At 43.2% G+C, this 17,127-nt stretch overlaps 2 protein-coding genes across 14 annotated transcripts in view; both read right to left on the reverse strand.

Annotated features, from left to right (window-relative positions):
* Positions 1-8,585, reverse strand: part of LOC135259886 (contactin-1a-like) — a 64,616-nt gene extending 56,031 nt beyond the window's left edge. The window contains exon 1 of one of the 2 annotated variants that reach the window (XM_064344793.1): positions 8,427-8,585. The gene's annotated coding sequence lies outside the window, so the exon portion shown is untranslated. Of the gene's footprint in view, positions 1-8,067; positions 8,093-8,426 lie in introns of those variants that run through there. The other variant, XM_064344796.1, reaches the window with a different exon arrangement.
* A 6,689-nt stretch (positions 8,586-15,274) lies between these two features.
* The window catches only part of LOC135259885 (neuronal cell adhesion molecule-like), a 73,632-nt gene continuing 71,779 nt past the window's right edge, over positions 15,275-17,127 (reverse strand). For all 12 annotated transcript variants that reach the window (XM_064344782.1, XM_064344787.1, XM_064344785.1 and 9 more), the window contains one exon: positions 15,275-15,672. In XM_064344782.1, the coding sequence (XP_064200852.1) occupies positions 15,438-15,672 (235 nt within the window). In that variant the 3' untranslated portion in view covers positions 15,275-15,437. The remainder of the gene's footprint in view (positions 15,673-17,127) is intronic.

The raw sequence follows: 17,127 nt of genomic DNA on the forward strand, positions 1-17,127 counted from the left end.
ACTGTTTGGGGGTGGGGGGGGGCGGGGGGGGGATTATGTTTGCTTGAATTAACTATTCATAGTGGGTACCACACTGGGAAGAGCAAATGCCCCACTTAGTTTGGCAACATGTCTTTTTAACTGGTTCCTGGCTCCATGGCAACGGAACCTAGACAGTGCCCACTGCAGTGGCACTGTGCCAAGGCCCGATTTCTTCTCTCAGATAGGTAACACTACAGTCTGCTGTGTAATGCCCAAGCCGGCCCACATCCACTTAAGCAGTCACTGCAACGACAAACCAACCCACAAGGACCCAAAACAACGCTTAATAAAAAATTAAAATAAAACAGCTTCTCTTACGGACACTCGCGTACTGCCTTAGACTCTGCTCTGCAGATTCAGGAGATGAAGGGGGGCAGATCTTTGTGTCGCTCGAAATTAAACCGGAGCTTCTTCGGGGACATTTTAATCGCAGAAAAGTATGTCACGCTCTGATACTGGCACAGTGCATGCCCCAATTATAACATTCCAACAGATAAAAAATGTCTTTACTTGAACAGCAAGGGCACTGCAAATCAAGGGATGGATAAATTGTTATAAGACTTCCCCAAAGACCCCCCTGATAATCCATTTCATTGCAGAGTGTAATTCTCAGAATTTTAAGATGTAGGTTATGATATCCATTTCTTTAACTGTGCATACTTCTGAATATCCATTATAAATCATTTAACTGTGCCCCAGATTACATCTAATACCATATGAGAAAGAAATAAAAAGTTAAACCCAAATATGCATTAAACAAGCAATAGAAATCACAGAGAAAAGTAGAATCACAAGAATGTTCTGTCTAAATATAGGCTAAATATCTGAAGGATGGAACATATTCTGTCATCTTTGATAATTAACAAGAACAATTACAACACTTAAAGAACACTTCAAAGCGGGCATTGGATCAATACTGTTTAGGGTTGCAAAAGCTGTCCGTGTGATTCACCTGATATAATTAGAGTTGGTGCATGGTCCTTTGTACTGTCACATAAAGATTCCATTTTTGGACCAGCTGGAACTGAAACAGACCACGCTCAAAACTTAACAGTACAAACATCCTTAGAATAATTTCATTTTGCCCAGTGATGTATTCAAAATAATACTTAAGTTATATATACAAGATCTGGGTACATCAGACAGGACTGGTATCACAGTCAAAAGCAGAGCACGTAAAAAAAAAACCACAGAACCAAGGACATGGCAGTCCTTTGGATTGCAGAATGTGATGGTGTAGCAGTGATACGTAAGCTAATATTCCTAAAAGGAAGAACAGCTCTTTGTACGTCTATTTTTAAATCAGGAGCATATTCCCCAAAGAATCGCTCGGTGCTGTAAAAGGCTAAAAATAACTCCAGGTTCTCAGCTCCGTGATGGTTGTAAAAACCCGTGGGGATTTGTAAAACACAAAGCTTTCATCTCAGTGAATTTCTGTGACAATTTAAGGTTTGGCCGTAAGGTCTGTCCTTCAAAGTCCCCAGCATGCCTGATCAGCAGCAAGGAAAGGGCGCGGCATCTGGTGCCACCCACTCGTCTGCATGGAAGATAAAATGTGGCAAGGTCAGGCTCTCTGTAGGAGGATGAGTTTGAGAAGCACACCAAGGATCAGTGAATCTGTCCTTTATCTCAGAGCATGAAACAGGTCATCATATGGTTAGTAACCAGAGGAAACCGTGACAGTAACCATAAGCAGACCTATGCAAGACTGGCACCAAACTAGCTTCTCTCCATTCCATGACAGAAATCAAAGTTTCTGTTGAAATCGATTCTGTAAAAGCAGTTGTGGGTAAATTCAGGAAATGTGTCTAATCCATTACCTGCTCAATCGCAGACATCTCTGATGGTCCAGATGTGATCCCACTCTCCCAACAGCACTTTCGGCCAGATATCTATTACCTTAATTGACTTAGTGATCTGATTTTCAAGGAAACAAACACACATTTACTTGTGGAAAATCACAATCGGCTACGCACTGTGCTGCATAAAAGCTGAACGTGGTTTTGGGCAGATAAACAGACCGTATTGAATTTCCGAGCCAACAGAACGTTCGGAATCAACAACTACGACGCGTTCATTATCACGCACCACCAGCATTTCAAAAAGTATGCGGACGTAAATGCGACTGCAGTGCAAAAATGCATCTTTATTCCGTTTTTTTTTTTTTTTTTTTTTTAACTGGAGAGCCAATGAGGTCTCGGCTGTGCGGTCACCGTCGCAACTCGGATGTGAGTCACAACCGGCACGTCACTTCCAGTGAAGGACAGGAGCTGTGCTGTCATGCCGCATAATCAAACCTCAAACGAAACCTTGTCGTGACCTCAGGGAAATGAACAGAAAACGCACAACCGCACCCCATAAACTGCACACCTTCATCCTGTCAGTTACACGCCCTGTGACGTTTCAATTCCCTATCAGAGTGTAGACCGGTTAATGTAGTAACGCGCATAGCAACAACGTTGACCGGGCGGCTACTCATACTCCGTTCATAAGAATAAACCTGTACTACCAAAGCATTATAACCTGGCATATGGCACATTTAATTTCACTTCTCATCCACATAATACACAAGTTAATTAACATCTGTCACTCTATGGGCGCGCACCATTAATGAGTTTATGTTGGAATTACGGTTGTAGCCCACTAGGCTAAATAATACGAACATCTAGTTAACTGCCAATGACAGCTGCAATATGGGCAGGGCCTTGGGGTGGGGTGGGTCCCAATGTCAGATCTTTTCATGGAGCAATAATACCTGGTGGTGCCCCTGGACATAGACACTAGGCCCTTTCTCAGTGTATACGGTTTACCTGCTGATACAGTGCACCACATTTGCTGATGCAGTACACCATGTCACTGCTCTGCTGAGGTCACTCTACTGGCTATCGGTTGCTGGCAGGATCAAGTTCAAAGTCCTGACCCTCGCCTACACTGCAGCCAACAGTACAGCCCCCACCTATTAACTGGACATGATTCAATCCTACATGCCAGCTCGACCATTCCACTCTGCCACAGCAGGGTGACTTGCACCCCCTGCCATCCGGGGGAATGGTTTTCACTCATCCCTACCATGGAGCTTCTCCTCCCTAGCTCCCCAGTGGTGGAACAAACTCCCTGTTCTTCTATGAACCGCTCAGTCATTGCTCATTTTCCACCACGGTCTGAAGACCCATCTCTTCAGACTATACCTGGACTATCACCACTCTGCAGGGCACTCCCATTCTAGGATCACTCTTATCACTTATATCCTTCCATTTTGTTCCTATAGCACTTTCATGTAACACATGTACCTCCTGTACCACTTTCCTATTACATGTACCTCCATCCAGCACTTATATTGCACTTGTATCATTACCTTGATTTTGTAGCTTGTTGTCATGCCTCCTAGTTTGACTTAACATTACTCTCTGAACTAGCCTATGCTTACTGAGTGAACTGGACTTAATGTGTTCATGGATACGAATAACTGTTACATAATGAGTATCAGACCTGTGTTTTGTAGTTGTTCCAATGACCTTCGGTATGCACTTGTTGTACGTCGCATTGGATAAAAGCGTCTGCCAAATAATTGTAATGTAATGCAACGTAATTTGCAATATAGTGTCTGGCAGTCAGACGGAGGACTAAAGGTAGGGGCACACTGCCAGGTGTGACAGCAGGTTCAGGAAATCAAATATACATTCCCCGCAGTTACCGACGCAGCAGGGCTAATCCCTTCAACAATGAAAATATATTGAAAATACATTCACAAACATACTGTAATAGAATGAGTAATAGATTTCGATATATAGAGACATTCCAAATATATTTTCCATATATGCCAACATATTGCCGTTTTTCCTTAACAATATATTGTGTAGGTTATACTCAGATAGATCCCAATGAGGCAATAATTTATATATTTTGCTAAATATCTTAATGCATCATTCAACTTCTTAACACAAGTCACAAATATTCTACATGTCAATTAAGTTTCTTATTTCACAAACAAGAAGGTTCTATGTCTTAGTTTATTAGTAAGTATGGACAAATTCTGAAAATATAATAACAGCCATGCAGTATCATAAAAAAAAAACAACTAATCAAGAGTGCCAAAATGTTGGATCTGTAGATACGGAAGAAATATATGTTGGTTTCATAAAAGCTTCTGTGAAGAACTGGAGTGAGAGGCAGAGATGGAGACTCATGTTGAGTGTAGAGGAAAGATAAAAGGACCCCCCTGGGGCTCCGCCCCCTCTACAATATGAATGCTCTTGCGGGGGCGGAGCTTAAATGCACCTACTCACACACAGTGCTGAACAAGTGCAGGCTATACCAGCCTTTCAGGGAAAGGTAGAGTGAATGCGTTCTTCGTCTTCTTCATTTTAACCTATCTACAGCAGAGGGAACTCAGGGCCGACCTTCTGTGTGAGTGGCTACTTCACTCGGCTAACATGCACATCTCCCTTCATTTTAATTATTGATTACAGGGGTAGTAATTGCGCTGTGGTCAAGGAGATGCCCCCACCAATTTGGGATGGTCACGTGTTTGTGGGCTTAAGAAATGTCTTACTTTGCCCCAAGCAGGATCTGGAACGCCTAATTATGACTCTAGCCCTACTGTGTCTGTATGTGTGTACTTGTGAGAGCACGGTTTGTGATGTTGCGCGGCAAAGGAAAGAACTGACATACGCTGTTTCAGAGCAAACCTTTCCGCTCAAGTGTGGCATTGCATTTGCCATGTTTTTTCACCGGAAAACGAACACTCTCACTAAGGAACAATCTGCTCCCCACCGCTTCCAAAAGGCCAGACCTGCCAATCACCACTGAGTGCCTTTATTATCTAATGCAAATCAGTTATCTTTTTCCGAAGCCAGATGAACTTTTATCACAACAGCCTGCTGAATACTTGGCTCTAAGAGGCTTCTTGTAACAAGGTAATTCAAGAAAAACAAGACATTCAAATGACCTCCGAAATATTGGGCAGCCAGAAGCACCCTTTCTAGCGAAAGAGAATGTATCGCGTTGTTTAACTGTGCTATTGAGATTGAAAATGTGTCATAAAATGAGTTCACTGAAGGCTCTCCTACTTGAATATGCAAAAAATAAATACTACAGCATTACTACCCGGTTCTACCGAACAGATATACAGATGGATTGCGATTCTAAAAACAGAAGCTCTTTGCCTGATGGCTCAGGGGGTGATACTTCACTTCCCATTGCGTTAACTATTCGACATGCCATTCTACCTAATTTCCGTGGGAGACAAATATCTTTACCCAGACATGTCAGCTTCGAGACGGTATATTCACGCGTTGTTCTGGTATTTACTCTATAAATATCAGGCACCTGCACAGATAGACACCAGCATATGCTGAATCATAAGCACCCAGCCCCATGACAGCAAAAGTGCCATTTTGGCTGCCATTTATCTTCCTTCTTTTATACACCAGATGCCCTTTCCAATCACAATCTATCTCCCTCCCCAGCCTGAGAGCCCAATAACACCCCCCCCCACTTCCATAATTGCACTCTCCCACCCCTCCCCAAACAGTCTGTGCACGGCCACGATGACCCCAAAGTAAGGAAGGAGACTGCTGATCTGTGAAAACACTCTTTTAATACACAGAAGCACCGTGACGAGAACATCTGCACATGCAGACCCCAAGCGTGATGGATACGGTGGTGAAGGCGCTGTGGTTTCCTCGTTAAAAGCCAAATCTTCAAGTGGGCGGGGACATTCCACATATGAGTACCGCTATTCTGCTACTTACGTTTAACGTTCTGCTTCTCATAAGCTCTATGTAAGCTACCCTCCTCGCCCCCAATCCATGATCGCAATTCCCCCCAGTCCACTGTCACAATATAACCCCCCAAGTCCACAATCACAACCCCCTCCTCCCCCTTAAGTCCTTATCCTTCTGTCCACTTAGCAGGGGCTGATCTGACAGGAACGGGCTCCAAGTCTGCTCTGTACATAGACAGAGACAGCAGGAGCCGTAATTCAAATGCACAACACACAGCTGAACGCACCGCAAAAACACTCAGAGGGTAAAATCAACGGTAATTAAGCACATATGGTCCCTGCTGAACCTGTGTAAACACTGTTAAATCAGATTTAACACAGACTACTTTGCTTTGTGAGGTCAATAAGCACATCACACCCCCCCAGGGGAGGAGGGGGGGGGGTTAGTGTGTTTGCGTCGACAGGGCAATTCCGGGAGCTGCCCCATACGGTGGCATTCTGTACAGACACAGCGTCCATCCCGGCGAGCGAGCGCTGAGGGGCGTGTCCAGCAGCGCCCAGCCGGGTTCTGACGCACGATCTGTCACGTGCGCCACGCCCGTGCCCAAGTTCCGGCCATGCCGGCGATCGCACGATCTCAGAAACCAACGACGGGCCGGAGCATCACGCCCGGCAGGAGCCGGGCAAACATTCAATGGCCCTGCCGGAGGCACCAAACCAGGTGGGAGGAGCTGAGACGGGACATTCCCCGGTTTATCAGCCACACTCCTGACATTCTACAGAGCGCTGAGACGGAGCCAAGATGGTGGCCACGTTTGTTTTTAAGATCCGCCTCTGCAAAGAGCTCAAATGGATGACCGGTGATTTACACCGAATGTAGTCAATTATCACTGCGCCTCAAACTCAAGCTAGGACTGCTGCAATATGCTCCACTGGTAAAATATTGAGAAAGCCATCTTATTTTAGACTGACCTTAGTGTTCACACACTCAGGGACACTTACTCAATCTTTACATCATGATTACAAGGGCACTCGCTAACTTTGAGCCAGGTTTAGTCATAGCTCTCCCCATTGTATGTGTGCATAGACAACAATCACGCACTGCAAGACTGATGAAAAATGGTATAGTAGACTTTGAGATGTTGAAAAACGTGAAAAAAATGTGAGCAAATGCTGCACAATCTGTCTTTCTTAACACGATGGAAACAGAAGCAACACACTGCAGGAGAGCAATACTACCCAGAGATTTATTGTCTTAGAATAACCACCAAAATGATCCATTTATGCAGTATGTTGATAAATAATAACCCTCTGGGCTTTCGTGTGACACTAACGAGCTGAAGTTAATTGAACTGGGCACAAAAAACCAAGCGAGCATCAGAGGAATATTAGAAGGCAGGGTGGTAACTTCGTCGAATGGGCTGGGTTTTCTTTCACTGTTGTTGTTTTCCAGAATGTGACTCAGCTAACTGAAAAGCTGACTGAGTGTGAAATATAAATGGCCAAAGACGATTCCGTTATGCTGTGCCTGTCTTCGGTGGGAAGTCAGTGTCTTTGAAACATCATTCACACAAGGCAGCACATCAATTAAAATGCCACTATAAGGCATCAGGGCGTAGGCTGTCAGGTCTTTCAGGAGGGTATTTATCCGTGAATGTTCAGTAAGGTGCAGGTGGTTCCCCTGAGGTCCAGCCCCCCCCAACACACCCCACACACACACAAAAAAACAAAAAAGCATGCCGTCGCGATAATGGCACCGCTTAAAATGCAACAGTACCTCACAAACAAAGCACTACTTATTGAAACATACAGTATACATCATATTGCATGCATTTCATGATGACAAAAAACAATAATAACGCTGCAAATTGGGATCTACTGTGTTGGGTTTGATTAAATCTGTTAAAATGACATGAAATAGATGAGCTGCATTCAAAGGAAACGCCTGTTGGGACCGTGACTAAAATCCTGCAGTTGGGAACTAGTTCGGAATTAGACAGAAAAAGGTGAGGTTTGGAAACGCAACGGCAAATCAACCACCCCCAACCCCGCCCCCACAGCGCCCTTTGCGCATGCTTAAATTCCACCGTGTTCCACTGACCCTGACGCTGCTCAGCGGCATTACCAACACGCGAGTATTAATTTTACTAACTAACCGCAAAAACACAACTGTTAGCGATACCATTTCTCGACCACATACAAACAACGACACCTTACTTGTTAAAGAGAAATAAATAAAAACATGAATAAAGAACCACTGTCTTAACATTTTTAATTTAGGACGTATGAATCAGTATGATAAATGTGTATAATATATTTACGTGCAATCAGCAAACAAGCGCGCGCTGTCCTTCCCAGTGATTTATCGCTCGCGCAGAAGGGATGCTGCCAATGCAAATGTAACAGCCTTTCAAATGCAATATATGAGGATGCGCTGGAGCCAGACATCCACTTTTTAAACATTACTTTTTGTGCCAAAGCCAGTTAAACTATTTGTACGCACACCGCGGCGTTCCAATCGTATACTGTTCTGCATTGCGGTAAGTTACACTATTATATTTGCTTGGGTACACCGCATATAGCCGTGCCCATTTTCTTCTGTCAGTCTCATCTTCCTGTTTTAAAATCCAAACACATTTTGCTTGTCGCATTTTTATGTTTATGCCATTGATTTTCTTACCTGTAAAAACGGATCGTACGTCTGTGCAACATCGGCAAAACACACCTGCCTCAGTCCCGCATCGTCGCCGTAGAACCAAGCCGGAGGAGCAGCAGCTGGGTTTTCAGTCTTGGATTGGACGCCAGGCGATGACAGGCACATTGGGAAGGGGGGGCGCTCAGACGGCTGCCATTGGACGAAGGAAATGACATCGAAGTTTCTATGCGTGATGGCTAAGATACTAGCCTTGTAAACGCTGCAGTGTATTTTTGATTTTTTTGCCGTTATCGGCGGTCTAACACCGCAGTTGGAATGTGTGATTTATATGAAAAGGCGTCATTATCTGTCAATTGAGGGCTTAGAACGAAATATCAGCGCGTTTTAATATTTGTGATATGTGCGCCTGCACGTCGTCGCTGTGCAGTCTGATGGTTTAAGATAAAATGGATGGAGCTCCTTGCCCTGTGCTGAGGTGCCGAGGGAGAAGACAATACCGTCATGCCGACAGTCACATCCCCAAGCTACAAATCAGAATAAGCAATGACAGGACACTCGGAGAATCGCGGTTCAGTCATTGAAACATTTTCCCTGTGAGCGGAGACTTAGCAACACAGTCAGATTCGCCACTTCTCATTTGCAAGGAGTTTCCACAAAAAAAATGTAGCCTACTTGTTACATTTTGTCATACGCCGGTGTAAGATACAGCGCCGTGATTTCTGATTTAAAACAGTATATTGACGTTCTTGATTTATTTATTGATTTTTTATTGTGATCGTTGAAGGCGGTTCTGACTAAATTTCAGCATTTGATGACACATCAATAATGAATGACGTAACTAATAGCATTTGAAATATGTCGAGAAACATGTTTGGAGTAATTTCATGTTCGCATGTATTATTCAATGTATGAGAGCATATTTGTCAATATATACAATATAATTTTGTTGCATGCATGAGCAGATGGCGAATATTTTTTGCTCAAAATGAAAACAGAAAATTGTGGGTTCAGCCCGAGAAATGGGAATAAAACAAATGGACTAAGCTAAACAGCCGCAGATGTAAAATTATTTGTTGCTCGGTGGTCGGTGTGCCAGCACAGTCCTCCGTCTCTAACTGCATATGAGTCTAATGTGAATTTATGAGCGCTGCCACGAACAAGGTAATTACCTGAGAGATGAGGACTTTCCCTCTCCAATGAATTGGCAGGCATGATCGGTTCAGTGCTCACTGTTTCGCATAAATGGAACTATCATGTGCTTCACCAACCTAGTATTCAGCTATTGAAAATACAAATAGGAAACCGCGTCTATCTGATCAAGATCTATAATAAAACTGTACTCTTAAAGCTGGAGCCTATTGTAAAACTCTACAATATAATATATTTATAGTAACAATAATATTATTTAACAATAGTATTATTATTATTATAAATAGTATTATGTATATGTTTCTGTATTTTGTGAGGAGAATAACATATAAGAACACGTAAATGAGCATGAATTTTATGCACCATTTAAACCCACTACTTTACAACTAACGCGAATGAATGCACGGAAGAACAGCTGTTGGAATCCATAAAACACAGTGAGATGATTCGGCCCAGTGGTGTGTGTGTCATTGATGTGGAAGCACAGCGTTCCTCTCTCTCTGCTGGTGAAATAAACGTGGTAAACACAGCACACTCAGACCTGCTGTACAGAGAAAATACCTGCCACAGTCACACGGGGCAGTCCTGGTCTGTGTTATTGGATGGGGGTTGGGTGTGGGGGGGTCAGGGGGGGGGGGGTGAGGTTTAGACCACTGATCCCCGGAGGATGGGGAACCCAGGGAATCATCCTCATCCCAAATCCTCAGAGAGAGAAGGGGCATAATCCCCGCACTTTCATTGAAATGGGTGAAGGATGAGGGGGAGGAGGAGACAGAGGGAGGAGGGAGGAGAGGGAGAGAGAGAGAAAGATAGAGCGAGAGAGGGCATTAGTGTCAGATAAAAAGAACAAAAACAAATGCTTGGATTTTACCCACCGAGGGGAGTAATAATGCCGGGAAAAGAACTAGCTAGTACACTCCCCCAGGAAATACGTCTCTTGCGAAATGTCCAGGACACTGTGCGGGAAAGGCAAAATTCACTAATGCTGTGTAACAAAGCACCAGAGAAGCACTTCGTACAGCAATCCACAGAGAGTGTGTAAAAGCCACAAGGCCTTGACATTGACATTAGCCTGCTCCGGCTTCTGAGTGAACATTTTAAACTGAACAGATGTGTGTTTAGTTTAGCCGGCTTTATACTGGTGTTCCCGGGCACCCAAGACCGTTCATCCCCCAACTGAAGCTACTGGGGATCCCTGCCATTTGTCTGCCATATGGAAATGCCACCCCGCAATCATAAATAATTATCACATCCATCTCTCAGGCCAGAAAAGGAAAAGGCCAGATTTGCATAAAGACACAAAGGACCGGCTCATACACCGAAGAAACAGATTGCGCAAACCTTTGATCACACAGGAACCGTGACCGTGCCAGGAGCATCAAATCCACATTGACACCAAATGTACCAATTTAAAAAAACATAAACAAACAAAAAAACAAAAAACAGCAGTCCTCTGAAATCGCCCAGAGACAATAATTAAAAACAGGAGTTTGTTTCTTTCTTCAAAATTCTTTGGACATTGCACAATATTGCACATTGAGCAACAAACAGGACCAATTGTACTCTACGCTATTGAGGCCATGTTTCGCACAAAGAAGAAAGCAAATCTCAAAAAAGATCCTTATATCCTGTCTGGTAAATCCACCTGAATGTCAAGAGGTTTAAAGGGCGCCCGATTGGAAGATGGTCAGGATATACATGACAGAAGGAACTGGTGGAGTCTCAGGCTTAAAGCAATGAGTGGGGGAAGGGGGGACGGTTAACCCTTTGAAGTGTAGGTTTTTTGGAATGTTTTATTTTCTCAATTCTAAATCAGTGTTCTAGAACTCCACTGCTGCTTGCAATTACCAGTAGTGACCGTTACATCAGCATTAGAATGTTCAGTTATTAACACTAATCACATTTTTTTGACCTTACTCCGCAAAGGGTTAAGGGGCAGGTGCTGATTTGGTAATGGCGACCAGCAATAAAAGCATCAACAAAAGAGCATGTCATGTGATAGAATTAGCCATTCGTAGGGATCACACATCCATTCCTGACACAATGAAGAAGTGGGGGAAATAAACGCTGTCTATGGGGTGTTTTTGAGAGCTTTTGAGCCATACAGAGATTAAAAAACATCATAAAGTACTGTGGTACCTGGCTCTGATTGGATGTTGCTAAGACACAGAGAACTGTAAGTCAAATAACTAATGCAGATTGTCTGTTGCAATTCTATGCCTAATTAGTTTTGATCAGAACAAGACATGAGGCAATTTAAGATATGGTGAGGTATTATTCAAAACTTATTGCAGATCTAGATTTGTTTCGGATTTCTTTGGCAAAATAACTTAAATAATACTTGGCTCCTCTTTTTCATTATATGAATAATAAAATAATTAAGTTAAATAATAAAAACAGTCCACGGATGCGCCAAACCTAGGTCAAATTAGATGATAGTAAAAATTTGCAGAGACTCCTGCATGTCTCTTTTAAATATCAATGAAACATATTAAAAGGTCAATTGGGAAAAACTCTAATATATTAAATTTACTTAATTTTCCAGTCTGCAGGATTCCACTGCTAGTTGGGGGTATTCAAAATATTTTCTCAGTTGCCACAGAGGTTTAGTTATGGATCTTGTGTTTGTCATCAGATGAATATAGCATAATAACTTCACATCATAACCATGTTCAGATGAGCGAACAGATCCCATATACTATTTCACAGTGAATTTGAAGTAATCCCAGTACTAAAATGGTTTACCCTCACCATGCACTAGGTGGCAGTATATACAAGAATATACTCTATTTCCTATTTAGTAGAGATCTGGAACACAGTCGTACAGACAGATGAAATGAGCATTAACTTGCACCAAAGCGATGGATGTGGAGAATGAAAGGAACTGCTCATGATCCAAAGAACTAATTCTCTCTCTGTAGGCAGCAATTTTTTTGGAAATATTCAAGTTCAAATTAAACGTTCCCCAGCATACGGGGGCAAGGCATTTAAATAAAATAACGTTATTATAACTTTAATCGTTGTTCTGCCTAGGACTGTTAAAGTAATACACTACTTTATTTTCTACACTAAAACCCAGCAAAATGATTTCTGCCTGATTCGTTCTACAACAGTACGCTAAAAAGAAAGATAACCTGCAAACTGCGAATTGTGCTAGATATATTTATTTATACTTATAACCATATTTTGCAGTCGATTGAATTCCACTTGTACTCATGGAGGTAAAATTGAAAAACAAAAAAATTAATAACGAGGAATAAAATAAATTGTTAGTGAAATCCTGAAACAAAACATTTATTTTCATTTAGAATACAAAATCATTTGCGATAATATTATAGAGTATTCCACCGGGCAGACTGAACATGCACACGGCCACATGAACCAGAACATAACATCGTACCACCGCTAGCAAACACGTTTCCCAGGGAACCCGCACTCTGAGATTCCGTCGCGTTTCTTCTTCCAGAACCATCCGAGGAGTTGCACGGATTCTTTGTTTTCTTTTATTTGCAAAATCAGCGCCTGTACCGTCAAAAGACAAACAATCACGGCGGACAAAAGAAACACCACCTGAAGATTGGGGGGAATTGTTCTCTGGCCACAAGATTAGTTTGTGAGTGTCTTACCATTCGTGCGAGTTATGAATATACAAAAATTCAGAGCAAATTAAAAATTTAAGGTAGATCATACCCCCACTGGCCATATCTTTTAAACAGTAGCATGTGCTTGTCGCTCTCTTTCTCTTCTGTGGCCTAAATGATTTTACAGTCAAGTTGGGCATATTTACAAAATTCAACACAAATATCTACACATTAAAAACATACAACTGAACTTAAAACTTGATGCAAGTTATGAAACAAAGCACGTCATGAGCTTCCGGAATTTTCACCCACAATTCTCCTGACTTTGACCAAGGTTGAACAGTATTTAGGCCGAATCCGAGCCACCTGTAGCCTACTGTGTATCCTTTCATTTTTCTGCTACTCTGTAAAGCGTCTTTGCGACAGTTGTCCGTATAAAGCGCTATACAAATAAAATTCACTTGATTTGACAACAGCTACCGCTGGTCCCGTGCGATGGAACACTTGCACACAATCGACGAAACGGAACCCACTGCATAGACAACCCGCACTATGGAAAAACGAACGTTCTGAAGATGGTTCAATTTTGGCATGCCACTTGAATAGCCTAAAATGGCAGTTCACTGGCAAGTTGGCAGTAGTTTTAAGCTGTTTGACTGAAAAAGTCTCCCCACCAAATTTCCCCTTTTCTGTAGAGAGAAGCGATGGGAATCACTGTAGGTTTCTGTTGAAAACAATGGAGATTAAAGGCCTACACATCACTCATTTTCAGCTTTAGATTATGAACGTTCTCCGTGAGCTGAGACCTTTTCAATGGATGACTAACTGTACAATTATCATTCTTAAAATTCTGTTCACATTTTCTGTCCTTCGTGTCCAAAAGAATTAACTGATTTGTAAATGTTTCTAGCACATTGTTCCCTATGAAGGCACTATATACTGAAGGGCACCACACACCACCCACATTCAGTGACATCAACAAGACACGTGTGTACGTTTGAACACGTGACACAAACAGATGAGCCACTGGTCAGGACCAAAACACGTGTGTACGTTTGAACATGTGTGATAGAAACAGACAAGTCTCTGTTCAGGACCAAAACACATGTACAGTTGAACATGTGTGACACAAACAGACAGGTCTCTGTATAGGACTAAAACATGCGTGTGCGTTTGAACATGTGTGACACAACCAGTCGAGTCTCTGCACAGGACTAAAACGTGCGTGTGTGTTTGAACATGTGTGACACAATCACATCTGGTCAGGGAAGGCAGGGAGCTGGGTGGTTACTGTACAGCGTGTTGTGTTTTTTTAAAAGAAAAATCTTTACATCACCATGCACATGTGCTGGAACCAAAACATGGCCATATATGCAGGGCGTAGCCATGGAAACAGGGAGATTAGATGGGTTTTACATGCAGACTTATAGCCTCCATTTTCATTAGTGCAATTGCAACATGAAAACATTTCAGATGTCAATGACAACAATGATGAAATAAAACATAAATATCAAACAACCTGAATCAGACATGGTGTTGCGTATGTAGGTGTGCGACAACAGAGTACTGTATTTTCATATACTGAGATCAAAGCCCAATACATAAACACAACCAATTTCCAATCTATATATTTTTTTCTGCAATTATATACAAACAAAGCTCCTGTCTTGCAAAAAAGACATATAATAATAGCTATACATGTAGTCACGCATTTCACAACAATGTCCACAAAGACATTGATGCCTTTTTTTATATAATACCAATAAAACACTTTTACAATATAACAAAAGGCATACCCAGTAATTCAGATGTGCACCGTATAGTCAAAATGAATCACTGTTTCCACGTTATACACTATATTTAAAAAAAAAATTCTCTGTGTGTTATAATGTGTGGAGAGAAGATTACGGTTTCCATGCACTATATTAGAAGCAGATGAAAAAAGACGCCCGGTTTTTAATGCAGACCTATCGCCCGGTTGGAAAGTGTTGAGAAAATACATGTTTGCAAACGATAAAACTGCAGTTACTGTATGCGTTCCCGTTCTCTCCGCTCCTGCTCACGTTCTTCCAGGTTCCCGTGTCACTTCCGCAGGTCTCTTGGAACATCTGTGTCACTGGTTGTTTTTAGGCGGATAATGTCTTTGTTTTGTTTCAACAGTAAATGATCATGTGATGAGAGGTCAAAGGTCATAGTGCCATGGAGACGACCAGTGAGATGAGGGGGTGGACAGTTTCTACGGCAACTCCCCTGTGTGTGTGTGTGTGTGTGTGTGTGTGTGTTTTTTTTCCGCCCAACCCCTTGGTTACACGAATGAGTTCATGGCGTTAACGGGGGAGGGCGCCTCCGAGCTCTCGTTCCCCTCGGCGGTGTCCTTCTCCTTCTTCCCGCTGTACTGTCCGATAAACGATCCGTCCTCGTTGAACTGCCCGTCTCCGCCTTCCCCGTAGTCAACTAAACTGTCGTCACTGTCGTCTTTCTTTACCGTCCCGTTGGATGGCGTGCGGCTCCCTTTCAGGGGCTTATGGTCCTCGGTGTCGCTAGGAGAAAATAACATGCAGGCGTTACAGGTGAAACGAAGCTCAAACGCAGCAAGGGTTTTACGTTTTTTTTTTAGATGCGGGAATGATGCAAAAACGCATGCCGGCCGGTCCCTCTGTCCGTACACGTCCACACGCGCCCTTCTGTCCCTCAGATATCGGTCAACAACGCTTGCTTTGACGTGTTGTTCGAGATGCAGGCAGAGCTCATGATGAGACTGGCCAGGAACGCATAGATATACAGGGGCTGAGTATCTATGTCCCCGTTTTATGATGAAATTCAATTTGAGATCAACCTTGAATGGGTTCTTATGAAGAACGTATGTGGCCCTGGTTCAAGTGTGGAACCTAAAGTATAGGCGAGTTTGTGCCTGTATTTGGCCGTTTTCAGGTAGACCGACATTTTGGTCCAAACTTTGGTCCCCAGCCTAAAAAAAACAAAATGGGTGTGCAAGATTGGATGGACTGATTGGATTTCATCACAAAACAGGAAATTTCCCATCGGAGTGAAACGTAATTCCATTTCCCTTCCTGTAAGCCAGTGCATGAAGGAGACGCGGCGCGTTTGTGATTTTGTGTCCTCTGACAGCGGTTCCTCTCCACAGGGGGAGATGGAGCTATGGGAAGGGGGATGGGGGGGGTTGCTGTGAAAACTGGAAATCCAAGGCAATGGTAAACGTGAATGACTAAAAGCGGTATTGTCAGCCAAAACAATCAGACGCAGCATCCAAACGGGCGGGGGGTCCGCGGATAGAGCTTTTAGTGGCGGTTAGTCCATGTTAACCGTACAGGATGCTGAATATGCTGATGGCTATGGCAGCGGATGTCGAACCAGCACCAGATACTTTTTAAGGCCCGTCGCGGTTTCCCACAATGCTTTTCACCCATCTGCGGTACAGTGGTGACTGCCAGACAAGAGTGCCTGCTCAGTATCTCCAGCCACACATGCGCCGGACTTGCGGGTTCCTTCTTACCTTTCCAGAGACCTACGCAATCCCCAATTCAAAGAGTGTGTGGAAGGAGCGCATGAACACCACGGAGAGGAAAAGGCAGATCTTATTCTAGAGTGTCCTCACCCGTCGGAAAATTCTAGAACACGCTCCCCCGGAACACCAGCTACAGCTCTTAACAGCATGGTTCGCCAGCGCTCCACAGGAAGCTGAGAGAAGACTCGAGATCGATTTACTGTGCACTCAGCATCTACCGCCGTGAGACGAGAGCAGCTCTTTCAGCGCTACAGATTAACAGGAAGTGCAGAGAGATGCAATTCAATACAGGTGCAGACTCCCTAAATGCTCTTATGCACTGTTCATTCTTCGAGCAGCACCGGGAGTATGGATCGACAACACGCCCAGTTAATCTAGAAATCCTCTGCATGAGATGGATTACTTGAACGCGGCTTGATACAGGCCTCAATACGGATTTCAGGCATGAGTTTCGACACACTTCCATTAG

This window comes from Anguilla rostrata, chromosome 7, assembly GCF_018555375.3.
Source record: "Anguilla rostrata isolate EN2019 chromosome 7, ASM1855537v3, whole genome shotgun sequence".
NCBI classification, from domain to species: domain Eukaryota; kingdom Metazoa; phylum Chordata; class Actinopteri; order Anguilliformes; family Anguillidae; genus Anguilla; species Anguilla rostrata.